The 27,361-nt window shown below is 40.2% G+C and overlaps 1 protein-coding gene across 1 annotated transcript in view; it reads right to left on the minus strand.

The window, feature by feature from the left end:
- The window catches only part of LOC126161562 (caspase-1-like), a 135,816-nt gene that overhangs the window by 18,981 nt on the left and 89,474 nt on the right, over positions 1–27,361 (minus strand). The window contains exons 3-4 of the mRNA XM_049917502.1: positions 25,449–25,672; positions 13,206–13,384 (exon numbers count right to left, since the gene is read on the minus strand). Coding sequence (XP_049773459.1) covers positions 13,206–13,384; positions 25,449–25,672 — 403 coding nt within the window. The remainder of the gene's footprint in view (positions 1–13,205; positions 13,385–25,448; positions 25,673–27,361) is intronic.

The following is a 27,361-nucleotide window of genomic DNA, read 5'->3' on the forward strand; positions in this document are numbered from 1 at the left end:
TGAAAGCTTTTGATAGTCACTCTCACTAAACTGCATTGTATTCTTTAAACCTTATTATGATGAAGGACCTCCGTTCAGGATGTTTTTCTCTCTCATTGTGTTTCCTTAAAGACAAAAGAGTTGGTTTATTTAACATATTACCATCCCCTTATTGTTTTGTAGAACTATCTTGTGGGGAAATCACCTTAAGGATAAGAATAATTGATTCATCTGAAGCGAGCACTAAGAATATTGTGAGAAATATGAAGTGCATTCAGAAAGTAATGCAACACAATTTTTCTGAAAGTAGATTGGTTTTATTCAGGATTACAATACACCATATTATTGCCCACTCTTTTGGCTACAAAACCCTATTTTTCAGCATACTCTCCATTCAGTGTGATGGTCTTATGTCACCTTGCTGGGAGGGCCTGTATGCCCACATGATAGTGCTTGCTGGTTGAGGTCAAAGCCAATGTCTTGCTGCATCAATAACCTCCCCATCATCCACGCATTGTTCCCCACAGAGTGCATCCTTCATTGGGCCAAACAGATGCAAGCAGAACTGTGCGACAGATAGGCTGTAGGGAGGATGTCCGAACAGACCAATGAAATTTTTTGAGCTGCTCTTGGGTGCACAGACATTTGTGAGGCCTTGTGTTGTCATGGAAAAGGAGAAGTTCATTTGTATTTTTGTGGTAACAAACAAGCCTTTTCTTCAGTCTCCTGAGGGCAGCATAGCATTGTGTGGCCAGCTGGCAAATGGAAGATCAGACAGATTTGCACAACCTTGTTGCAATGATTACAGGACTCACTCAACAACTTACCATGATTTTGTTCACTGTCAGGTCTCTATAGACATTCTGCAAGCACCTATGAATATCTGTGGTGCTCTGGTTTTCAGCCAAAAGAAACTCAATGATAAGTCTCTGCTTGAAATGCACCTGTTACAGATGCTATTTTGAAGGCTATGCACAGTGCCACATCCTACTGGAACTTCATGACACCATAGGAGCTGAAGCAGGAATATTCCATGATATCCCATAACAAATTCTGCATATTTTCAACTGAAACTGGCTGAGAAAAGAGTGCTGCATTACTTATTGTACACTCCTCATAGATAACCATATATCTTGTACAGGTGTGCCTAAGGATATTCACTTCCCAGTGCATTTACTCCTTAATGGTATTTGTTGCTGATAACAAAAATCTTTTTCTGTTGATCCATGATTTGCAGAATAACAACACAAAACAACAAAAATAAGTTTCTTATTGACTTCACCTCCTTGTCTAGTGTACAGAGTGGCTTTATGTTCTCTGATACCAAGGTATTCAGCATTTCCTGATTTAACATAAAGCAAAAAATTAAAATTCCCAACCATTTCAAAATTAAATTAAAAACATAACTCTTTCTTTCTTACTGTAAATTATCTTGTCACTAGATTCAAGGAATTGTAAAGCTGTAAGTAGTAGTGATTTGGAGAAAGGTCTCTGTTGTTACATTTATAGGTATCAAATTTCTTTGAAAAATACTAATGTACTGAAGTGAGTATTAAGCAACCAATGTTTAACTGAAGGTGCTTCAGTTTTCTTTAAAGTAACAGCTTTTCTGCTAATGTAATAAGTTACCTTTAGCTCAAGTAAGTACAAATTGTATTAAGCTGTATAATTTATTGTTAATATAGAATATATATTAAGTTTCTACAAATTGCATCTCTTAATGTTTACTTTGACTCATTCTATTTCCCTGAAGTGCGTGTGATACAAACATTTGAATGATATATATCTCCTTTAGTGTCATGAGAGGCAAGATAATTATAATAAATAATCCATTTCTAGCCCTGACACTGCATGTAGTGAGTATCTTCTAGTATCTAGGAAAAACTGATGGCAGCAGAACATTCCATACATCTTACATAACATGATGGGGTAGTATATTTACAGATTAATATTCTTTTTCAGCTTTGTGCAACAGTACTAGTATATTTATCAAAAAGTACATAAATGGAGATGAAAAATTAATGAAAATAAATTAAATATCAGTAAACATAAAAACTGAAATACAATAATGTAAAATCCTTCAATTGTTGAGTTGTCAATGGGCACACACAAAAAAGAAAGAAAATAGGCTAACTTTTGGAGAAATCTTTTTTTGAGCTAGAGTACAGATATACACAGTAAACACCCACACCCACCCACCCGCCAACCCAGTCCCCCATCCACCAACCCACCCATCCGCCTAACCACCCTCACACCCACCCACACATGCATGCCCCCCCCCCCCCCCCCACGCAATTACATGTGCTCACACACATACATGCACATGCACATGCACATGTGTGTACACACCCACATGTGCACACATACACACATCTGTGCCCCTACATGGGACTGGTTGGGTGTGTGTGTTTTGCCAGGTGGACTAGTTTGGAGTGAGGGTTGTGTTGGGTAGGGTGGTTAAGGGGAGAGATAGGTGGGAGGTGGGGAGAGGGGTCAGAGGTTGGTGTCTAGTGTCTCAGAGGGAGGCAGCCAGTTTGCCAGTTAGGACTGGAGGTGGAAGTGGTGGCAGGTACACAGGCTAGGCATGTGATGTGCATTGTCAGAGCCAGTGGGGAGCAGTGCACATTGAAGGCGGTGCAGGGATATGAGTCCAGGAAAATCTGGAAGCAAAGGTTGTGTTGTGAGGATAATTTCCATCTACATAGTTCAGAGAAGCTGGTGATGGAGGATAGCCCAGGAAGTGAAGCAGTCATTGGAATTGAGCATGTTATACTCAGCTGCAAGTTGTGGCACTGGGAGGTCAACTTTGTTCTTGACAACAGCTTGTCAGTGAGCATTCATCCTGGTGGATAGCTGGTTGGTAGTCATACTGACATAAAAAGCTGTGCAGTGTTTGCAGCTTAGTTTATATTTGACATGGCTGCTTTCACTGATGGCCCAGTCTCTCGTGGAGTAGGATAAGCCTATGAGAGGAAGTGCTGGATGGGTGGATATGACAGGTCTTGAACCTTGGTCTTTCACAGGGATATGATCCCTGTGCCAAGGTTTGGGAGTGGGAGTGGCATAATTATGGATTACAATGTTGTGTATGTTGGGTGGGTATGAGGAGAGAAAACCAAAGTCCTGATGAAGATATGGTTTATTTGTTCCACACCAGGGTAATATTGGGCAAAGAGGGAGCTCTCCTTTATAGCTGATTCTGGGGAGTGGTGGGAGGATGACGGGTGCGTAGGATATGGCACAGAAACAGACTAGGTTTAGGGGGTAATGCCTGTCTGTGAAACCCTTCATGAGACATTCGGCATACTGGGCAAGGGAGTTCTCATCACTGACAATATATTGTCCAAGGGTGGCCAGACTGTATGTGTGGAATTTTTTGGTGTCGATGTTACAAAATCTGTTCATTATCCTGAATTGAAAGAGAGTCCCAGAAAGAGTGCAATGGCTTCTTTATTGCCCTTAATAAAATAATAAAAAACTCTGTTCATCACAATTTATAATTACAAATTAACTCTGCCTCTTGTGTGGTTCCAACCAAATACAGTTCTGTGGATTTGTCTCCAACTAATAACTCCCTGGAGCCAGAACTAAGAACTGAAATGACCAACATTCAAAGAGCTGTTTTCCAATGCAGAAGCCTGCTTTTTGGTGTTACACCATTTTCACCAATGGCACATCAACTAGAGCTTAATTGAAGGACTGCAAACAGCTGGCAAATGAATCATCCACGTCTCATTGACAGTAACTGTCTGTAGTGGTCCCTGGGTTTCCTTAAATAGCTGTTCTCCAGGAAGAGGCATGTTACCACCTAGTAACTCATGACTGGATGTAGATGTGGTCTTCTAATGTTGTTAGTGATCTCTTGCTGTTGCCTGGCAAGGTACATAGGGGTCCACAGCTCCTCATGCACCTCCTAGAAATCCGGGGGTATACTTGAAAATCCCACATGGCTGCTACAGACTGCATGAGCATTCCTTTCCATGACTTGCACATTACAGCTGTCATGCGTGATGTGGCTGGTGCCCTTGGGCACCATAGCAGATGCCACCTCCCAATACACCATCATCCCTCATGCCCATGGCCTTGCCACTATTGAATATTACATCTCCCAATGTCCTTCAGTCTCCAAACCCTATACCTCACTCTTTACACACCTTACTAACTATGTCCTGACACACAAATACTTTTTATTTGAAGGGAATGTATACAAACAAATCCATGGCACAGCAATGGGCACCCAGATGGCACCCTCCTATGCCAACCTGTTTACAGGTCACCTAGAGGAAACCTTCCTATCCTCATTCTTTCACAACCTCAACACCTTTTCTTCCATTTACTTCATGTGGTCATCCTCAAGACAATGTGCCACCTTCATAGACACTGATCTCCACCTCTCTGACAGCTCCATCCACATCTCTGTCCACATAAAACCCACTAACCAGCAACAGTACCTGAATTTTGACAGCTGCCATTCCTTCCGCACCAAAAAATCCCTCCCATACAGCTTGCCAAATGTGGAAAATGTATCTGCAGAGATAAGAACTTCCTTGCCCAGTATACTGAAGGTCTCATGAAGGCCTTTACAGACAGGCACTATCCACCAAACCTAGCCTGTAAAAAGATTTCCCATGCCATATCCTCACACACCCCTAATCATTCCACCACCCCAAGAACCAGCTACAGGGAGTGCCCCATCATCACTCAGTATTTCCCAGAACTAGAACAACTGGATCATATTTTCTTCATCAAGACTTTGATTATCTCTCATCACGCCATGTAATGCAGGATGTTCTACCCACTATCCTTTCCACTCTTTCTAGAGAAGTATTCTATCACTCACCCAACCTACACAACATGGTAGTCCATTCCTATGGCACTCCCACTTCCAAACCCTTGCCACAGGAATCATACGCCTGCAGAAGACCAATGTGCAAGATCTGTCCAATCCACCCAGCCAGTGCTTCCTACTCCAGTCCTCTCACAGACTTATCCTACCCCATCAGAGGCTGGGCCATGTGTGAAAGCATCCATGTAAAAGATAAACTCAGCTGCAAACACTGCACAGCTTTTTATGTCAGCGTGCCACCAACCAGGATGAGTGGTCACTGCCAAACTTTTGTCAAGAACAAAGTTAACTACCTGCTGGCACAACCAGGGCCATTTGGCTCCTTCCCTCCATTACTAGCTTCTCTAAACAATACAGTTGGGTGTTATCCTTGCAACACATTCTTCGCTTCCATAATCATTCTTGTCTCAATTCCTGATGATCCAATGTCCCCACACTCTCCACCCAACAATTTTCCCTTTTCCTGTCTTGTCACCCTCTTCCAACTCATGTCCCAACATCACCTTCGGTGAGCACAGCTTCCTGAAGGCTCTGACAACCATGCACCAGCCACCGCTCCCTCCAGCTGCCTCCCTCTGAGCCACAAGCCACTCACACCAATTCTTGTCCCTGCCTCCTGCTTCTCTCTCATTCTATACACCCCACCTGACACAAACTCCACCCCAACCTAGTTCACCGACCAAAATTCAGCACTGGTATTATGCATCCAGCTGGTGCTATGTAGAGACAGAGTTGCATGTGTGTGCGGGTAAGCTTTTAAGTTTTCTTTCTTTTTGTGTGCACCTGTGGACAACTCAACACTTCTGCTTTTTGGTGAGTAGTCTCCTTTGATCCAAATGTATTGATATTCGATCAGTATTTAATTTTATTTACAAAATACTTCAATTAAGTTCTAAATGTAATGGTTATATAAGCCTTCACCAGTTCTCAAATAAATTCTGAACTTGAACTTTAATAACCAAAGGTTCTGTGCTGGTCTCGGTGATAAGTGCTAATCTGTTCACTTGGTCAATTATGCAGATAACTTCTAGATTATTCTTTTACTTTTATTTTTATAGTACTAGAAAAGTAGTGACTATAAAAAAGCCACTTCTCTTTCTTTTCTGCTCCTCTGCTTCTATTATTTACTACTTCATATTAAGCCCAGAAACATAGCATATCTAATGACTGACTGAACATATGCACAGTAAGTTACTTTAAGGCAGTTACTACTACACACTATCCTTAGAGCATAGCATGAGGTGGAATGCTTTTTGCTATCTATATTGTATGTTTTCACTCCTTCAGTAGGTTGTCTATAGCTATTCCCAAAAATTTTCTGTTACTTAATGCAACTTACTGAGTCACTATTTAAATTTAATTTAATATTGTTATTATTTTTGTTCATGTAGAAAGTCACACTGTTTCTCTTTTTTATTTTAAGTGTTACTTTATTCTCCTTTGAGTATTTGTGTACATATTTTAGCATGTAATCAGCTTCATACAGCATTAGCTTTGGTATCTTATCCATGATTATTATATTGTTGTTTTCACCAAACACAATTTTGTTTCCATCCATGATATTTCCTGGAAAGTCATTAATATGCATGGTCAAGTCACATTAATGTCACAACTGCCTATGTTCAATGTCAACTTCCAATAACCACTCACGGATGCCACTTGGTAGCACCAGCAATGGAGGGTATATAAAGCATGTCACTGGGATGTGGAAACAGTGCAGTTGTTGTCGTAATGTGGAAATGGAGCATCATTCACTTTCAGACCAAGAGTGGAAGCATTTCTGAAATCGCTAACTTTGTAATCTGTTCAAGTGACTACAACAGTTAAATGGTAAAATGGTGCTATCCAAAACTGGTGCCAAGGCAGCAATGGTGCACCAAGGGCCATAGATGACAGGGCTGAATTACAGCTGTGTTGATGGGGACTGTCAAATATACTTGCAGCTGTTGAGCAACTGCCTGACCAGATAAACCAAGGGGTTACCTAAAAAGTCCCCTCAATGACCATTCAGTGAACATTGCTGAGAATGGGCCTCTGCTGGAGGCACCTGTTTCATGCACCAGTACTGACAGCTATTCATCAGCAACAAAGGTTGGAATTTGCACACCTATACGACAACTGGACATCCACTGAGTGGTGACTTGTGGCCTTTCCAGATGAATCACGTTTCATGCTCCATTGGACAAATGAGTGATGGACCATCAGAGAGGTGTAAGCTGAGGGAGGGTGCTCAATGGTCTGAGGAATGTTTTTGTGGCATTCGCTTCACGAGCTCATCATTCTGGAAGGCACAATGGATCAACACAAGTTTGCATCTACCCTTGTGGACCATATCTACCTCTACATGCAGTTTGTTTTTCTTCAGCATGATGGCACCTACCAGCAGAGCAATTCAATGTGTCACACAGCTCGCAGTGTACATACATAGTTTGAAGAGCACTGGAATAAGTTTTCTATACTCCGCTTGTCACCACACTCCTCTGATTTAAGCCCAATTGAGACTCTGTGGGACCACCTTGATTGGCCTGTTCCAAGTATATTGGTCTGTGCTACTCTAAGTGCTCCAGTAATGAGTAATGACTGGAACTACCAGTTTACTACTACTACTACTCTTGTTTCTTGTTCCTAGTGATGGTTAAGGATTGATGGAATTGGAGCAGATGGTAGTCATTGTGGAAGGAAGGGCGGCAGCCAGATCTCAAGTCTTTCCTCAAATTCTTAGGCCCATCCCAGAACCGCTGCCCAGAGTCCATCTCCCTCCTCACCCCTACCAATCCCCGCATTCCTACATTCTACATGCTTCCTAAAGTCCATAAACCCAACCACCCAGGATGCACCATTGTGGCCGGTTACTGTGGCCGCACTGAGAGAATCTCTGCTCTTGTAGATCAACAACTTCAGCCTATTGCCTGCAACCTACCCTCCTATATAAATGATACCAACCATTTCCTCCACCAACTCTCCACAGTTCCTGTTCCTTTACCACATGGTGCACTGCTCATCACTATTGATGCCACCTCCCTTTACACTAACATCCTTAATGCCCATGGCCTAACTGCTATTGAACATTTACTTTCCCAAAGCCCAACACATTCCTGACCAACAATCTTATTCTTAGATGCCATGACCAACAATATCCTCACCCACAAATACTTCTCCTTTGAAGGCACTACCTAGGCCATGTCCTGTGTGAGCGACAGAAGCGAGTGACAGCGTGCGACAGCTTCAGGCGACAAAACACGACCATATGTGTAGTTACGGAAGTGTCCTACGTATGTGATGTCTGTGTCACTGCCTGTCTCCTGCTGCAACTGGCAATGCTTGAATTCAAACATGTTTGAATCTCGTCACTGCAGCACATGCAACAGAGAGCAACAGCCACATGTCTTCTCAGCAAAGCAGCTATGAATTACTTAACATCAGATTTTAAGAAAACAATTTGGTGAAAAAATTTGATTCTTCCACAGCCTATAGCTTGATCTCTTTAAACAATAAAGGTCTGAATTTATTTACATTATTTGTCATAGTTACTGTGCTGCATGAAATTGAATACATGGCTGCACAAAATTTTTAAGAATTTGCAGAGGTAAAATCACACTGTGTAGACTTTCCGTATAGTTCATTTAAGGCCATACATAATTGGGTATGAAATGTAGCCATTATATCTAAATTGTATTTAAAGTTGAGACTGGAATGATATCTCTTTTCATTCTTGAGATATTGGTTGTCATATCTGTGGATGGGTCGCTCGCGGTGCGTCTGACCCTTCCTGCATTTCGGGAATCAAGTGGTAAAAATCGTCATATCTCATAAAAGGTTCAAGATAGCAAAATGACGAATTTTGGAAATGACAACATGCAGGAAGGACTATTTTATCATATGATTAACACTCAATATGTTTTTGTAAACGTGTGAGCAGAGCGAAAACAAGACTCCCTATAACTTACACCATGAGGTTTTGTCCAAATTTTCATAGCCAAACAAAGGGAGAGAAACAGGTAAATGGGGTATCAAAGTGACCAACATGAGGTCTAGTTTGGCATGAAAATATTTAACTGCTTGAACGTAGTAAGGGTAATTAATGAAAACTTAATTAATAAGCTGAGGAAAAATTGAAATATTTCACAAAAAGCTGTTCTAAATTAAGTGTCAAAAATTTCATCTGTTCAAGACCTAGCTATTTTGCACATGAAAGATACATTGGTGTGGTATTTAAATGTCAAAAAGGCTTCCTTCGAATCAAGTACATTAGGAAGGCAAATGAGGAGTCAGTTTAAGAACATGCTTTTTGAATAAAACTTGAAATTAAAAAATGAAAGAAATCAGTCAAATATTTTATGAAATGATTTGTGTAAAAGAAATAAGTAGATCAGAGAAACATTCTACGTGCCTTTGAATGATGCTCTAAATCATGAACAGAAAATGAAGTGCACCAAATGTTTCTCTAATATTTTTTATTTCATACCTTTCGACAAATCATTAATCAAAACGTTTGACTTTCTTTTCAAAAATTTTGTAAGCTTTACTTTTACAGATTATTTAGAGTAATTGAAACACTTGGCCTTAACATTGACTGCTGATGAATTACGTTCACAACATCAAATATCTGTAAAATTTCTTGGTTCATTGTAATTTATTAGGAATTAAATGTGTGTGATATACTGGGACAGGTGTGAAGATCAAGTTCTTTGGCAAGACCTTGAAAATATGCTTAGGAATGCAGTGTAAACAGTGTACACAAAACTTAGTATACAGAATTGTAACTGAGTCAGTAAAAATACAAAACCGATCCAGAGTCGAACCCAGGACCTGGCCATAACACGTGATCATGAACTGTATATGCTACTCCTGCATCATGGCTAGCTTTTAACTGGAATCAATCCATGAACATATATTTGTATTTAGCATAGTCAGTCATGTAGTAGTCATTGCTCCACATTTATTGGCTGTTAAAAGTTGTTGATCATGTAAAAAAGTATTCATATTTAATTTATTGATGAGATAGTCAAATGATCCTCTGCTCATTCATGTGTGTTTGAAGAATTTATCTGGTGATCTTCATAGTTGATGATATTTATGAAATTCTCCATGGAGATTCCTCCCTTTGTAAATTTCATGCACAGCATTCCTTTTTGCTTTATTTTCTTAAGTAAACCTGACTCAGTAGCCTTACTCTCCGGCTACAATATTCTACAGTTTAGGGATGCCATTCTATAGAAACAGCTGGTTGGCTCTAAGCAGCCATCTTGTAGCGTGACATGGTCGCTCACAAGCAGGGCACCTGAGCTTTTTGCCCGATGCTGCTGCTTGTTGCTGGAGTGTTGCATATCCAGAAGTTGCTCGCTGTCACTCGCTTCTGTCACTCACGTAGGATATGGCCCTACAAACAAATCCAGGGTATGGCTATGGGCACCCACATGACACCATCCTATGCCAACCTATACATGGGCCATCTAGAGCAATCCTTCCTAAATACTCAGAATCCCATACCCCTCACCTGGTTCAGATTAATTGATGACATCTTCATGATCTAGATTGGGGGGGGGGGGGGGGCACCCTAACTACGTTCCTCCAGAACCTCAATACCTTCTCTCCTATTCACTTCACCTGGTTCTCCTCAACCCAAGAAGCCACCTTCCTCAAGATTGATCTCCACTTCAAAGATGGCTACATCAGTACCTCTGTCCACATCAAACCTACCACCTACCAGTTGCCAGCCATTCCACACAAAGAAGTATGTTCCATACAGCCTACCCACCCACGAACACTGCATCTGTAGTGACAAGCGGTCCCTCTCAAAATATACCAAGGGTCTCACTGAGGCCTGCACAGACCCTCCCAGCCTTGTAGAAAAACAAATCTCCAGTACCTTATCTCTCCAGTCACCCATCATCTCCCAAAGTACCACTGTCTGGTCACAGAGGATCGTTTCCCTTCTGACTCAGTACCACTTGGGACTGGAGCAATTGAATCACATCCTACACCAGGGTTTCGACTACCTCTCATCGTGCCCTGAAATGAGGAATGTCCTACCCACTATCCTTCCCACCCCTCTCACAATGGTATTCTGCTGACCATTGAACCTACGCAATATCCTCATCCATTCCCCACAACCCCTGCTCTCAACCCCTTGGCTGATGGCTCCTTGTAACAGACCTAGATGCAAGACCTGTCCCATTCATCCCCCCATCACCAGTAACTCCAGTCAGGTCACAGGCATCACTGATCCCATCAAAGTCAGGGCTACCAGTGACACCAACCATGTGATCTTCAAGTTAACCTGCATTCTACAGGGGCATGACAACCAACAATCTGTCTGTCCACATGAATGCCCACCAACAAGACTGTGGCCAAGAAAGAGATGGACACCCAGTTTCCGAGCATGCTGCCCAACATGACATTCTTCATTTCAATGATTGCTTCATAGCCTGTAACATCTGGATCCTTCCTACAAACACCAGCTTTTCTGAATTGCGCAGGTGGGAACTCTCCCTGCAACATATCCTATGTTCCCATAACCCTCCTGCCTCCTGGCTTCAATTTTCATTAGTCATTGCCCTTGCCAATCTAGTCCCTTCCCAGTTCTCATTCCAGCATTACGTAGCCTTCAGTCTTTTTACTTCTCTCCTTTTCCACTACCCCCCCCCCTAGCCCCCCTCCCTCTCACTCTCTGTCTAACCTGCCAACTGCACCTAGCTGCCCTACCCTCTCTCCACCTCATTCCTGAAAGCTCCCAGAAGCAGCACTTTACCATCTCCAACCACTACCCTGCTATTCCTCCCTCTCCCTCTCCCTCTCCCTCTCCCTCACCCTCTCCCTCTCCCTCTCCCTCTCCCTCTCCCTCTCCCTCTCCCTCTCCCTCTCCCTCTCCCTCTCCCTCTCCCTCTCCCTCTCCCTCTCCCTCTCCCTCTCCTCCTCCCCCTCCATCTCCCTGCCCTAGCCTCCTCCTTACCCCACCACCCGCTTGCATCTTCCATCATGCACTGGAGCTCTCAGTCTGGCTTCAACAGCCAGTGGTCATGTGAGTGTGTGAGTTGCATGTGTGTGTGTGTGTGTGTGTGTGTGTGTGTGTGTGTGTGTGTGTGTGTGTACATGTTGTCTGTTTTTAACAAAGGCCTTGTTAGATGGAATCTCACTTTCTGACAGTCCTTTCATTGCGCCTATCTGCGACTCAGAATCTCCACAATATGGTGAGCAGCAGCTATCCTTCTCATAAGAAAGACATTCGAGGCTGTTGATTTGCTTTGGATGAAGAGGTGCACACCTGAGTACATACATGGTTTTGTAGGCATGTGTAAACATTTTTCCACAGAGGCATTGACCATCTTGTCTCACAGTAGGATAAATGTATATACAGTTATGGCGATTACTTTCGAAATATTAAACAGCTTACTTAACTTTTTTCCATCTGTACTTTTTCCGTTTGACTGCCCCTTATACCATTAGTTATAGCTAATTTATTTCATTCCACATATGTAAACGCAATTTTTCTTATTATGAGTTTAAAATAACCAAGTTAAATGTTTATCAAACAGTGGAAAATCCAGTATGAAATGTAACAATATTATGAAAAGGAAAGTTGCCACTCACCATGTAGCGGAGATACTGAGTTGCAGATAGGCATAACAAAAAGACTGTCACAGATAAAGCTTTCGGCCTGTAAGGCCTTCTTAAAAAATAGATGACAGACACACATGCACATGCGCGCGCACTCACACACACCCACACACACACACACACACACACACACACTCATGCAAATGCTACTTGTACAAGCATGGCTGCCATTTCAGGCAACTGTAGCCACACTTGTAGCTACAGTTGCCTAAGACTGCACTCGTGTGTGTTAGTTGCATTTGCTTGATTATTTGTGTGTGTGTGTGTGTGTGTGTGTGTGTGTGTGTTAGTTGCATTTGCTTGGATCTATTTTTGACAAAGGACTATGGGCCAAAAGCTTTATTTGTGACAGTCTTTTTGCTGCACCTGTCTGCAACTCAGTATTTCCGCTATATGGTAAGTGGCAACTCTCCTTTTCATAATCAAGTTAAATGTTTTATTATTATAATTTTTATGATTATGAATTTAAAATAACCAAGTTGAATGTTTTGTTAAATTCCGTAAGTTTTTAAATGACTTATTGATTCTACAAAGGTAACAGTTGTTTTGTTATGAGTTAGTTATAATATTCATGTAAATGATAATTATGACTTGTCACATATCTACGTGTAACAACACACAGTGGGATTTCTGGGACCAACAAAAATCTAATTCAGTTCAGTGGCATTTCAAAGTCACAGTAATCTTAACATCATTATTTCGAACACTTTTATTTCCTGCAGAATTATGTATCATATGTCTTCCAATATAAGAGCTCTATTACCTGAATAAAAAATAATTTCGGCTTTCCTGTAAGTGAAAGACATTTATTGGATGTGAAAGATCCAATCAATTCTTCTTCAGTGTACCAGTCATCATAAGCAGCCAGGCCTCCTCTATCATTCCCATGTGTGAGCACAGCCACAACAAGGCAGTCAGTATCAGAATGATCTCTCTCGGCAACTGTTAACACACACAAATACATAAACATCTGAACTACAATAAGCATTGTATTGACTTATAAATATTTTTGACTTCCTCATCAGAATGTAAGGATGTTATTTCTAAGAAATAGTATTTATTTATTGCTAAAACATTCAAGCTTACAGGTTAGAGGTTTTTAATTTTTTTCTAACTGTGGGAGTTAATTCTGAGTCTGTGTGCTGTCAAAATAAACACTCCTGTGGGGAATGAATACAAGCGATAATGACATGTGTATTCCAAATATCTACTAAAAGGGCAGTTGGGTATGTAATTGGATTTGACTATCAGAGTGGCATTAAGTAAGTTGTACCAAACAACAAATGCATTATGCAATCTTTTCAGAACTTATAACAATAGCAATCTAATATGTAAAATGAAAGTGGGTATTAAGTTAATAAGTGCTGAACACATTCAGCACAAATAAAGATTAACTAATTTGAATAACACTAATTCACAAGGACAAATGCAGAAAGTGTGTCAACATGAATAATAGGAATGACACTACAATTAACATTCTACTGCAAAGCCTGCTTGATACATCATAATGTCAAAGACTTTGAATTCAAGAAAATTTTGTACAAAACACTACAGTTGATAAAGAGGAAACTGAGTAAATCATAACAGATGAGGCATCAAATTCATTGCAGCAAATGTATTATCCAGATATATCTGTGAAAAGAGGCCAAAACTTACAATGAACAAAGTAGAAGGACTTGTGGCGTGTGTAAACATGTTCAGAGCACACAGGGACAGGTACAAAGGCATGCCCATTAACACATCCAGAGCAGTTAAAGGGTTAAGATGCTAACAGGCATGACCTGGTGTAGTGGATTGGTTTGGTAACTAGAGAGGGTCAGTATTCAAATGAATGGTATAATAAACACTCATATATTAAAATACAAATCAGTACACAACACATGGGACCTATGTTGTGATTCAGCTTGTTCAGTTGTAACTGATCAGTTCTGTTTGTGATGTACACAGGTGCCTCATATATAAATGAATACAACTACATATTGTTAAATTGGTCAGAAATATTTTTAACTATTTAATTTGTTAGTAGTAGGTAATATTACAATAGGTGTTAAAACATCAAATTATTAAAGTAAAATTTTGTAATAATTATATCAAAATGCAGGTACTGTAATAGTAAGAGGTGTCTTTAGAGCAATGTTTGTCAACTCGGAGAGCCTTATGCCACGGCAGAAGAAAGGGACTGCTACTGATTACGAATTGCTGGTGATCTACATGACCATTAAACATTTTTGATTCTTTGTGAAAAGAAGAAAATTTGTAGTTTTTACTGACCACAAACCACTAACTTGTTTTTTCCTATGTCAATGGTTCATGGCTCACCATAGCAGTGTTGTAAACAAGTAGAATATATAGCCTAGTTTACAACCAATTTGTGGCAAAATTCATGTAGAAAGATCATTGTCACTGACTGCTTGCCACGAAACTGCATCAGTCTCCAGGCAGACCCCTGGGTTGATAGAGCAACCAAGCAACAAGAGTACACAGTAACCCCACGACTTACTCCAAAGTGAATACATGGTCCTGCAGGTGCAACATACACTCCTGGAAATTGAAATAAGAACACCGTGAATTCATTGTCCCAGGAAGGGGAAACTTTATTGACACATTCCTGGGGTCAGATACATCACATGATCACACTGACAGAACCACAGGCACATAGACACAGGCAACAGAGCATGCACAATGTCGGCACTAGTACAGTGTATATCCACCTTTCGCAGCAATGCAGGCCGCTATTCTCCCATGGAGACGATCGTAGAGATGCTGGATGTAGTCCTGTGGAACAGCTTGCCATGCCATTTCCACCTGGCGCCTCAGTTGGACCAGCGTTCGTGCTGGATGTGCAGACCGCGTGAGACGACGCTTCATCCAGTCCCAAACATGCTCAATGGGGGACAGATCCGGAGATCTTGCTGGCCAGGGTAGTTGACTTACACCTTCTAGAGCACGTTGGGTGGCACGGGATACATGCGGACGTGCATTGTCCTGTTGAAACAGCAAGTTCCCTTGCCGGTCTAGGAATGGTAGAACGATGGGTTCGATGACGGTTTGGATGTACCGTGCACTATTCAGTGTCCCCTCGACGATCACCAGTGGTGTACGGCAAGTGTAGGAGATCGCTCCCCACACCGTGATGCCGGGTGTTGGCCCTGTGTGCCTCGGTCGTATGCAGTCCTGATTGTGGCACTCACCTGCACAGCGCCAAACACGCATACGACCATCATTGGCACCAAGGCAGAAGCGACTCTCATTGCTGAAGACGACACGTCTCCATTCGTCCCTCCATTCACACCTGTCGCGACACCACTGGAGGCGGGCTGCACGATGTTGGGGCGTGAGCGGAAGACGGCCTAACGGTGTGCGGGACCGTAGCACAGCTTCATGGAGACGGTTGCGAATGGTCCTCGCCGATACCCCAGGAGCAACAGTGTCCCTAATTTGCTGGGAAGTGGCGGTGCGGTCCCCTACGGCACTGCGTAGGATCCTACGGTCTTGGCGTGCATCCGTGCGTCGCTGCGGTCCGGTCCCAGGTCGACGGGCACGTGCACCTTCCGCCGACCACTGGCGACAACATCGATGTACTGTGGAGACCTCACGCCCCACGTGTTGAGCAATTCGGCAGTACGTCCACCTGGCCTCCCGCATGCCCACTATACGCCCTCGCTCAAAGTCCGTCAACTGCACATACGGTTCACGTCCATGCTGTCGTGGCATGCTACCAGTGTTAAAGACTGCGATGGAGCTCCGTATGCCACGGCAAACTGGCTGACACTGACGGCGGCGGTGCATAAATGCTGCACAGCTAGCGCCATTCGATGGCCAACACCGCGGTTCCTGGTGTGTCCGCTGTGCCGTGCGTGTGATCATTGCTTGTACAGCCCTCTCGCAGTGTCCGGAGCAAGTATGGTGGGTCTGACACACCGGTGTCAATGTGTTCTTTTTTCCATTTCCAGGAGTGTATTGCTTTCTCAAATTGTGCCATGAGTACCTGATGTGACAAATACTGGGACAAGCAATGCCAGTACAGTCCCCTCAGAATCTTGGTGCATAGTTTTCTGAGCACTGCATAATTTGGCTCACCCAGGCAATACTAAAATTATTGGCAAGCAACTTGGTGTGTCCAGGAATCCAGAGGGACTGCTGAGCTTAGCATGCTCCTGCCTCCACTGGTAATGCAGGGAAGTCAGCTGACATACCTCCATACCGACTGCAGATTTTCCATTGCCAAATGGAAGGTTTTCATGTTTATATGAGGGGTACCCAAAAGAAACTGGAACAACATTGCATGAGGAGAGCTTGTGTAGTAAGCATTTCTGCCACTAGGCATGTATAGTGCAACTCATTCTCAGTTCAATGCCACCTGTGCTGTTAACCTGGCCTATTCTGTTCATCTGCTGTGGTTGTTTTTGCTAGCGCCGGTTTGTTCTTCTTTCATTTTTTATGATGGCAAGTTTAAGAGAACAATGTGCAGCTGGGATATTTTGTTTTCTACTCAGTTAAAAAACTGCTGAAATTGTTTTAATGTTGAAAACAGCATAACAAGCTGATGATATGGGAAAAAAATCAAGTGCACTAGTGGTTTGCTCAGTTTAAAAATGGCGACATGTCGACTGATGACAAACCTTGTTCTGGAGATCCAACTGCCTGAGTCATTCTGAGTTTGTTCCCTCAGGTCAGACCATTAATCAAACCTTTTATTTGGAAGTCTTAAGATGATTGCACAACAGTGTTTGTCACAAAAGACTAAATTTGTGGCAGAAAGGAGTCTGGTTCTTCCACCATGACAATGCACCTGCACACACAGCCATCTCTTAGACAGTTTTTGATAAAAATGGCATGGTTCTGCTGCCCCATGCACGTTACTCACCTGACATGGCTCTATGCAACTTTTTCTTATTTCCCCACATGAAAACGGACATGAAAGGATGTGATTTGACAACAATGAAGAGGACAAGGAAAAATTGAGGGAGAAGCAGTCAATCATTTCTAAAGATTGTAACGGAACATATTAAAGGCTTTACTTTACCGAAGTATGCGATACCCTCCAAATTCAACTAGTTTAACGAGTTTTTATGATTATAGAAAAGTTATTGTGTATGTTAACAATGATTGCATAACATGTCTCCATAAACAGTCAACCCATTAAATTATACTGAATAACTGACCCACACAAAAGTTAATATCACTAGATCACTGATACAGCAAATGTCATCATGTAAAAACACTGAGTTCATCTTAAATAATTAATATGAAGTACGAAAAATAGTGGACAACTTAGGTATTTTGGATCTCCTTAAATAAAAATCACCCAGTGAAACCTATTTGTTCACTAGGAGCATTTTCACTCAGTATTCACGTAAGCAATCCTATTTTAGATGAAAACCAATGTAATTCTTAATAATTCATGTTATTTACTTATTTATGCAAATTAGAGAAGTCAATTGACAAACTTCTAAAAAACGGCCTTTTTGTAACAGAGAATTATTCTGTCAAGTCAACAAATCTGTCTGTCATTTTAATAACATGTTAAATTATGTCACTTGATGCAAATTAATAACTTTTCTGCACAAATTATGATAACAGATGTACATGTGACTTGTAAACTATATCTCTTTTTAGTAGTTCTTTGACAATGTTATAAATACAAGCAGCAAGAACAGTCGGGGGGCAGTCGGAATGTCACTTTGGTAAAGTGTGTTTGTGTGTTATTGTTTGAGGTGGATAAACAATGCAAAGAACATGCAGAGGAAGTGCTACTTTGTGTTGAGTCATGGTCTTTGGTGGACAGTGGAATTAAGATGGCCACCAGAGTAATAAATATTTGAAGTTTACATATTTGTTGGTTTCGCTCATTCTTTATCATCAAAAGCACATAAAAAACACGGGACCTCATGTTTTTAACCCTAGACAACCAGATTTAGAGCCAGCATCAGCATCGAGACACAGCAGCGATCCAGCAAGTAGCAGCAATTACCACAACACAATGCATTTTAATGGTGCCAACCTAACATCAAATGCTAACAAGCTCTGTAAATGGGAGTGAAATAGTGCGATTATAGCAATTAGCAATATCTACGACCAGGCGACCATTACAAAAGTGGAGGCTCATCTGGGATCTTTAAGTGCATCGATGATAATAGTGCAGCGATAAATTTTGTAAGGGCTTAGCATTCCAAAAAAGTTTATTTGTGTAGTGTGGCTGCAGTGAAAATATGTCAAATGGAAAAAACGTGTGTATGTGCGACTTCGAAAAACAATCATCACAGCGCTCGGAAGATTAACGTTTGGATTATGTCAATGGAATTCATCAATAAAGACTTCAACTTCGATAAAACCGAATAGAAGTGAAGAAAGCCAACAAGAACACTGACCACGACATCATAGCATAACTACATAAAGCAAGGTATTTTGTTGTTGTTGTCATTTAAAATAATTAATTGTTAACATGTCTCTACCTGAGAGGGATGAGATCATAGGAAATGTAAAAATTGAACCAGGGGATGGTGAACAATTAAACTTAACAGAGTGGCTAGCAGACTTTGCAACTCAAATAAGCTCGCAACTTAAACAGTCGAGTGAACAAGTAAGTTTGAATTTTGATCTATTAAGTACTCATCTCAATGAGAAGTGTGAGGAAATTAAAACTACCCTCAGTAAGGACACTAGACAGCAGTTGATACATTTCAGAAAAGAATTTCAAGTTAAAGTTGAAAGTTTAAATGAAAACATACAAGCTAACACAGACAGCATAGCTGTCATCTACAACAGAGTAGATACTGAAGTTGAAAGATTAGATCAGAGAATAGACAAAACACCAGAAAACCTTAAACATGAATACAACCTGTATACCACTAATGTAGATACAAAAGTAGAAAATATACACACTAAATATACACAATTGGAAGATGAATTGATGTCAAAACAAATGTTTTACAATCAAGTTAGTAAAACAGCTTCTAGAAGGGGAGGCCCTATCCTGGGCAAATGAGAATAATGATTCTTGGAATACTTTTGAAGAGTTTGAAGCTAAGTTTATTTGCAACTTTTGGTCACAATCCATACAAGCCAGATTAAAGTCAGAATTTCTAAATGGACCAGTGTATAGAGGGAAAATAGGGGGAATGCAAAAATTTTGCAGAGATCAATTGAAAAAACTTGCTCACTTGAATAACTCTTTTGATATTATGACACAAATTGATGTTTTAAAAAGAAGGTTACCAGAGAGACTGCAGTGGGAATTGGTCCATGGACCAGACGATTCAATGGAAGAGTTCCTGAAATTTGTAGATAGATTAGATAGGGCCTTGGAAAGAGAAAATAACCAAAGTTTTGGCTCTGGCAACAACCAGTATGGGGGGTGGAACAGGAATGTAAATAGAGATTATTATGGGAGGAGAGACTTTGAAAATTCTGGAAATAATGCTCCAAATAGGGGAGATAGGAGACATGAAAATGATTTCAGAAACAATACACAGGAGGGAGGATGGATGAGAGATAACAGGAATGATAGAAATAGGTATTGGGGAAGAGAACAAGATAGAAGGGGGTTTGTTGAAACTAGTGAACAAAACGACAACTACAAACGGACAGACCAAGAGAACCAGCTGGGAAACGGTGGACAGTCCCACTAGATGTCCGTAGTTTCGGGGCTAGACAATATTATGACAGGACAACACATAACCAGAACTGGAAAAGGAGAGGATACAATGTAAAGAGTAAGTACCATGAAAATACTGATGTTGTTAGAATGAATAAATTAGAATTTAATAAAAGGTTTTGGGATACTATGAGTAAAAGTGATACAGTTAATGAAAACAGTGTTCAAGCACAGGTGGTTAGTGAAAGTGCAGAAGTTGAAGGTATTGCAGAGTTCCATAGTTGGGCTGAAAAAGATACTGGTGTTAATAACAAGTCAGACACACCACAAATAGAATCTATTTTGGGGGGGTTATTTGATAAGAAGGGGGATGACGAAGTGTTTAATGGAGCCAAAGACTCAATTGCTGAGATTCAGATACATAGGGGGGAAACAGAAGATGGGGTTGTTGTGGAGGAGGAGGAAGAAGTAATAGAGGGACATTTAAATAATGATCCTAAATCAAGTGATGTTATTGATGAGAGTGTGGAGGAAGAATTGAAAAGTGATTACGTGGTAAAGGTAAGTGATGTGACAAACATGGGTAATAATGAGGTTAATTTAAGTGAAATGCAGACTAGGGAATGTGTATCTGAGGACAAGCTATTGCCTATTGGGAACAATGAAACACTAATCTATGAGAATGGTAATAATAATATTAAAGGAAATATAAAGGGATGGAATGTAAATGTGTGTTTTCAAGAAAAAGGGGAAAAGTTTTTAGAAGTTTTGTGGAACAACTATGGAAACTGTATAAACAAAGATGCCTTTTGGAAAGAATTAGCAAAGGTAAGTGCAACCTTGTATCCTACATGGTGGACAAGAATCCGTAGTGGACTTTATAAAAAAGGGGGTGAAAACAGTAGTTTGTTAAGTGACAACACAGTGTTAAAAGGAACAGATGAAAACAAAGGTTTATGTTTAAATGTCAATGCTTTGCAAACAGAGAGGGATGTGTCTAAGTGTAGGAAAGAGACATTAGACTTAGGAACTAAAGAAATTGAAAATGATCTATTGTTTGAAAATACTGAAATAGACAAAGATGTTGAGCTAGGTTGTCCATTGTAAAAGTAAACATTGACATTTGTCCATTTGAAATAAAAGAAAGCCCACATCCTAATGCATATAGTCTTATATTTCCCAGATCAAGAAGGTTATTTGGATTGAGAAACATCACTGAATTGAAACCATATAAACATGATGAAGCACATTTCCCTGTTTGAATACAGTTACTTACCCATTTTCCATAAAGAATGTTATCAGCAAAGGTTTTTACTGGGTGTGTCAAATAGCAACTACCACTCATCCTACAGACCTTGGAAAAGTTCCAGATCTCTGAGAGAATGTTTTTATATTTTTATTGTTACTATTGAATATTAAATTTTGAGACATCTTCTTTACTTGCAATGGGCAAGAAGGTGACAAACATTTATTACTTTCCTTTTTGTATTATTGAATATGGGACATAATTGCACCAAATAAAAGACAATGTAAAAATTGTTGTGCAAGACCCATCATTTTGATACTATTGCGTTCTTAGGCATAAGATTTGTGTACAAATTTCTACAGCTAATCAGATGTTCACCAAGTTTGATGTTTGTGTTATGTTGTGACAAATTTAAGTGTCCAATTTTAGTATTAATATGTTCTTGTACTGTCTTGACTATGTGTCTCAATGGGAGACAATATTTAAAAAACTCTTCCTTTTTTTTCAATTGCATATTATATTCATACATGTGACTTCTCTAGTGTTTGTGTTTATATATATCATGTCCATACTTATAATTATGTTCTTTGTTTTCATTTCTTTTATGTGGCTCAAAAAGAGCAGACAATCACAGTATTTTCCTATGGACATATGACCTGTCCATCTGTGTAATATATTTATGCTCCTTATATTATATTGATTAATCTGTGACTCAATGAGAACTGACTTTGAAATAATTTACATATATTGTTTATATATCTTAAAATCGCAGGTGATATATTTGTGTCTGTTTTTGATCATTTTCCATGTGGCTCACTGGGAGCAAAGATTAACATTTTTTTTTACTTTCATATATTACTAAATATTTTTATTATGCTGTCATACTGAGAGGCATAACACAAAGTGCATTTGAAACAACACAACTAAAATATTTGCAGGAAAAAGTCATTTTGAAATGGTGTAACGGTCATTGCATACATACACATTATGCATAGTAAAACAAAAAAAATTATTAAAGTAGTACTTTTCCAAATTTTAACCATTTGACACATTTGTCCTAGTCGGCTAATATCATTAACATTCTGTAAATGATATTACCCGAGGGGGATATTGTAACGGAACATATTAAAGGCTTTACTTTACCGAAGTATGCGATACCCTCCAAATTCAACTAGTTTAACGAGTATTTATGATTATAGAAAAGTTATTGTGTATGTTAACAATGTTAACATGTCTCCATAAACAGTCAACCCATTAAATTATACTGAATAACTGACCCACACAAAAGTTAATATCACTTGATCACTGATACAGCAAATGTCATCATGTAAAAACACTGAGTTCATCTTAAATAATTAATATGAAGTATGAAAAATAGTGGACAACTTAGGTATTTTGGATCTCCTTAAATAAAAATCACCCAGTGAAACCTATTTGTTCACTAGGAGCGTTTTCACTCAGTATTCACGTAAGCAATCCTATTTTAGACAAAAACCAATGTAATTCTTAATAATTCATGTTATTTACTTATTTATGCAAATTAGAGAAGTAAATTGACAAACTTCTAAAAAACGGCCTTTTTGTAACAGGGAATTATTCTGAGATGATGATGTTTGGTTTGTGGGGCGCTCAACTGCGTGGTTATCAGCGCCCGTACAATTTCCCAACCTTTGCTCAGTCCAATTTCGCCACTTTCCTGGATGATGATGAAATGATGAGGACAACACAAACACCCAGTCATCTCGAGGCAGGTGAAAATCCCTGACCCCGCCGGGAATCGAACCCGGGACCCTGTGCTCGGGAAGCGAGAACGCTACCGCGAGACCACGAGCGGCAGACTGAGAGAGAATTATTCTGTCAAGTCAACAAATCTGTCTGTCATTTTAATAAAATGTTAAATTATGTCACTTGATGCAAATTAATAACTTTTCTGCACAAATTATGATAACAGGTGTACGTGTGACTTGTAAACTATATCTCTTTTTAGTAGTTCTTTGACAATGTTATAAATACAAGCAGCAAGAAAGGTCAGGGGGCAGTCGGAATGTCACTTTGGTAAAGTGTGTTTGTGTGTTATTGTTTGAGGTGGATAAACAATGCAAAGAACATGCAGAGGAAGTGCTACTTTGTGTTGAGTCATGGTCTTTGGTGGACAGTGGAATTAAGATGGCCACCAGAGTAATAAATATTTGAAGTTTACATGTTTGTTGGTTTCGCTCGTTCTTTATCATCAAAAGCACATAAAAAACACGGGACCTCATGTTTTTAACCCTAGACAACCAGATTTAGAGCCAGCATCAGCATCGAGACACAGCAGCGATCCAGCAAGTAGCAGCGATTACCACAACACAATGCATTTTAATGGTGCCAACCTAACATCAAGTGCTAACAAGCTCCGTAAATGGGAGTGAAATAGTGCGATTATAGCAATTAGCAATATCTACGACCAGGCGACCATTACAAGATGACTAAAAAAACATTTCAAAATGTGGAAGCACCAGTGGGACAAATGTATCAGTTGTAATGGAGAGTATTTTGGAGGGAACAAGGATGTTTTTGTAAACAATTTGAAAATCTATAGCTTTTCCAAACATCTATAGTTTTTTGGGCTGGGGGTGGGGGGGGGGGGGAACCCCCTCTTATGTGGAAAAGCAGTGCCATTACTTTACTCCACTGGTCACCACTACCTGATTACTGTAGTGGATCATTCTATAAGGTGGCCCGAAGCTCTCCACAGAGGCATCCACAAAAGGTGTTGTTGCTTACATGGTTTTTGAGGTTTGGAATTCCTCAAACCATTACAACTGATTGTGGATACCAGTTTGAGTCACTGCAGTTTAACAAGGTACTTCAGCTACATGGCAGCAACCATCTTTGCAACAATAGCTACCATCCTTCTATAAAGGAATGGTGGGGAAGCTACATCACACGCTAAACGCAGCACTGATGTGATACACATCAGTGTGGATGCATACTTTGCCACTGATACTGTTAGGCCTCTGCACATCAGTAAATGAGGACCTGCAATGTTCACCACCCAATTGGTATATGATGAGCAGTTGTGTGTGCCAGTTAAATTCATTTTACCAGCACCACTCCAGCTGACCACTCCAGAAACAGTGACAGAGTTTGAATGCAGTTCACCTCCAGATGAGAAGTTTGCATGCAGCTCCACCTGTGAGGCATGGAGAGAGAAAGGTTTTCATCCATAAAGATCTGCTTACAGCATCACATGCCTAGGTCAGAGATGCTACTATGTGCCCACCATTACACTCATCATATACAGGTCCTTACAGTATGATTTCAAAACATGGAACACTTTCAAAATAGGCCAAAACAGCAGGCACAAAAGTCTCCACAGAGTGACTAAAGCCTGCTTACCTCTACAAGGAGCAGCCTCTACAGCACTGGCCTGTCAGTTTTTCCACCAACCTGTCCTGAGCCAATGACACTTTGTGACAGTGCAGCCTCCCTGGAGACTCAAGAGACCAACATGATTATTCTGACGAATTACTCACATTGAGGGAGGGTGGGGACTGGTGTGGTGACATCTCTTCCTGAACAAGTAGAAGAGAGTCTTTATTATTGATACAAGTTTTGTTAGACATTCTTTGTATTTCTTTGTTTTGTTACAACTTAGTGCGTGTGTGATAAAAAGAACATACTGAATAATCATCATATCCACAGTTTTTCTATAGGAATAATTTCTTGTTGACAAATTACCCATACATATATTCAATGTTCACTACCCAACTGGTGTACAGTTAGCAGTTTTTGAGGATTGGAATTCCTCAAACCATTACAGTTGATTGTGGATGCAAGTTCAAGTCACTGCAGTTTACCAAGGTCCTTCAGCTATGTGGCTGAAACCATCTTTGCTATTTTAGATGATGCAGCAAAATTAATACTAAGGTTAATGATGTCTTATGGTTGCAATATAGGTTAATAGGTTTGGTCTAGTTCAGAAACATTTGGTTTTCTCTAGTTGTATTGCATGTGTTGCATTGAGGTTATAGAGTAATTTTAATTTTTTAAATTTTTATGTGCACTCTGAAGATGATTGACTGAAACTGCTACTGATTGTGATCAGTTTCCTGCAGAGAACATTAAATTTAAATGGTTAAAAAGCTATTATTTAAGTATAATTAATCTAATTCACTTACCCTCTTTTAATTTTTTTTGAATTTCAGCTTTTTTCATGTTATCTTTCAAAGGTTCTATATCAAAGTTGTATTTCTTGAAGCATTCCTGAAGACTTTGCCTGTCAACTTGTGTACCACTTCTTTCTTTGTTGGATGGTTGCAGGAACTCTTCATGATTGAAAATGAGTGCTAATCTTTTTTGACCCTGTTTGGGATATACATCATCTGACTCTGCTGGTACTATTCTGAAAATGATAAGAAAATGTGTGTTACTAAAGAAATTATCACAAAATATTTTGGCATGAAATTAAGTGGTACTATCTTCACACCGTAGACATTACATAACAAAAATAAAATGTGGTGACTTAACAGTTCCAAATACTGATATTCAGTCATATGTTTAATGTATTCATTTCAGCCATGATCCAATCATAATCTTTACATCTCCAGCAAACATGGGTGACATTCTCTTTGTGTGAAAATGGAAAAAATTCTTTATACTTTTTTCAAACATGGAAAATTCAATCCAAATAACAACAACTAATATTAGATACTGAATTTCACTGTTGTGCTGTTAGAAGTTTCTTTTTTATGGGTCATTGAGAAAAGGTTGTTCTAAAATGAAAGTGATTCTTCTATGGACTTGTGAAAGGAAAGATGAGGCAATCAGAAAAGCAACAGTGACATGCAGGGTTTTGGTGGGAGTGGAGTTTGGATTGGGTATTGTAAGTATCTGCTGTTAACCAAGAAACTTGATTTAATAACAAAACTCACAACACCACAGCACTTGCAGAAACAAAAAAGCCAAGCACTTGTGCTCAATCTTCCACATTTTGAACTTCTGACATAACAATATAAATTTGATAAAAGATAATTACTCACATCATAGAAACAAAATAATTAAAACTTCAAACAGGTGCCAAAAAACATAAAACTTAGCCAAAGGTACATGTATATGGATATGTATCATTGATTAGAATTACAGCTTCATCCAAATGAAACTAACTTTACAAAGAGGAAGCTGAAATAATTCTGTGACAAGAAAGCCGCCTCACCAGACAGTATAACAACAGCCTACTACAACCATCACCTTAATCACATACCAGACAGACAACACATATGAACAACATAAACTACACTGACACAACAAACTACTATGAAGATACATGGACTGACAACAGACTCATTAAAGCTTATCACTAGAATACAATTATACCACACAGCCTCACCATACCTTATCAAATCAGGTACAAATATAATACAATCAGAGCACACCAGAGTCTAGCCATGCCTTTCATTTTAGCCACAATTATATAAGCCACTCTTCTACCAATGTGGGCACAACAACGGCCCCACTCTGTATTGACAGTTCAGATCTTGGCCACACACTGATGCCACCACAATACAATTATAAGTACCAACAGCAAGAATCACTCTGATGCCAGGCTTGCCTATCATCATAATGGAAACTTCCTTCCACGGTCCCCTCCTGGGGATGCACTAATTGCTGCTGCAGCCCAGTGATGTCTAGTGTTAAAGCAGGCCACATCTTGTGCTGACCGTTTGCAGTCCAATTGCTTTGCTTTCACCACACTGTCTCTCTGACTGCAGTAGACTGTTTGGCTTATACAGGATCTTTCTACTTTCACCCACATATCCTGACTCCATCTGACCTCTGCAAATGGTACATCTTGGCTGCATCTCTATACAGATCCATGATGAGTACAGTTTTCCGACACTCCTGTTCAGCAGCTACCGACTGATGGCAGCCAGACTTCTGCTGTCCAACCAGGTGGTGCTGCTCAGAGACTAACTCCCTGAGCCACTGACTGCTGGAGGTAAATAAGGCCCAGCAGCACGTCCTGCGTGACCCAGTTCTTGTCAACTGCTGCTGCTGATGAATCCTGGAGATGGCTTCAGGTTGTTGCTACTTC

Source organism: Schistocerca cancellata, chromosome 2 (genome assembly GCF_023864275.1).
Source record: "Schistocerca cancellata isolate TAMUIC-IGC-003103 chromosome 2, iqSchCanc2.1, whole genome shotgun sequence".
In the NCBI taxonomy this organism is placed as follows: Eukaryota; Metazoa; Arthropoda; class Insecta; order Orthoptera; family Acrididae; genus Schistocerca; species Schistocerca cancellata.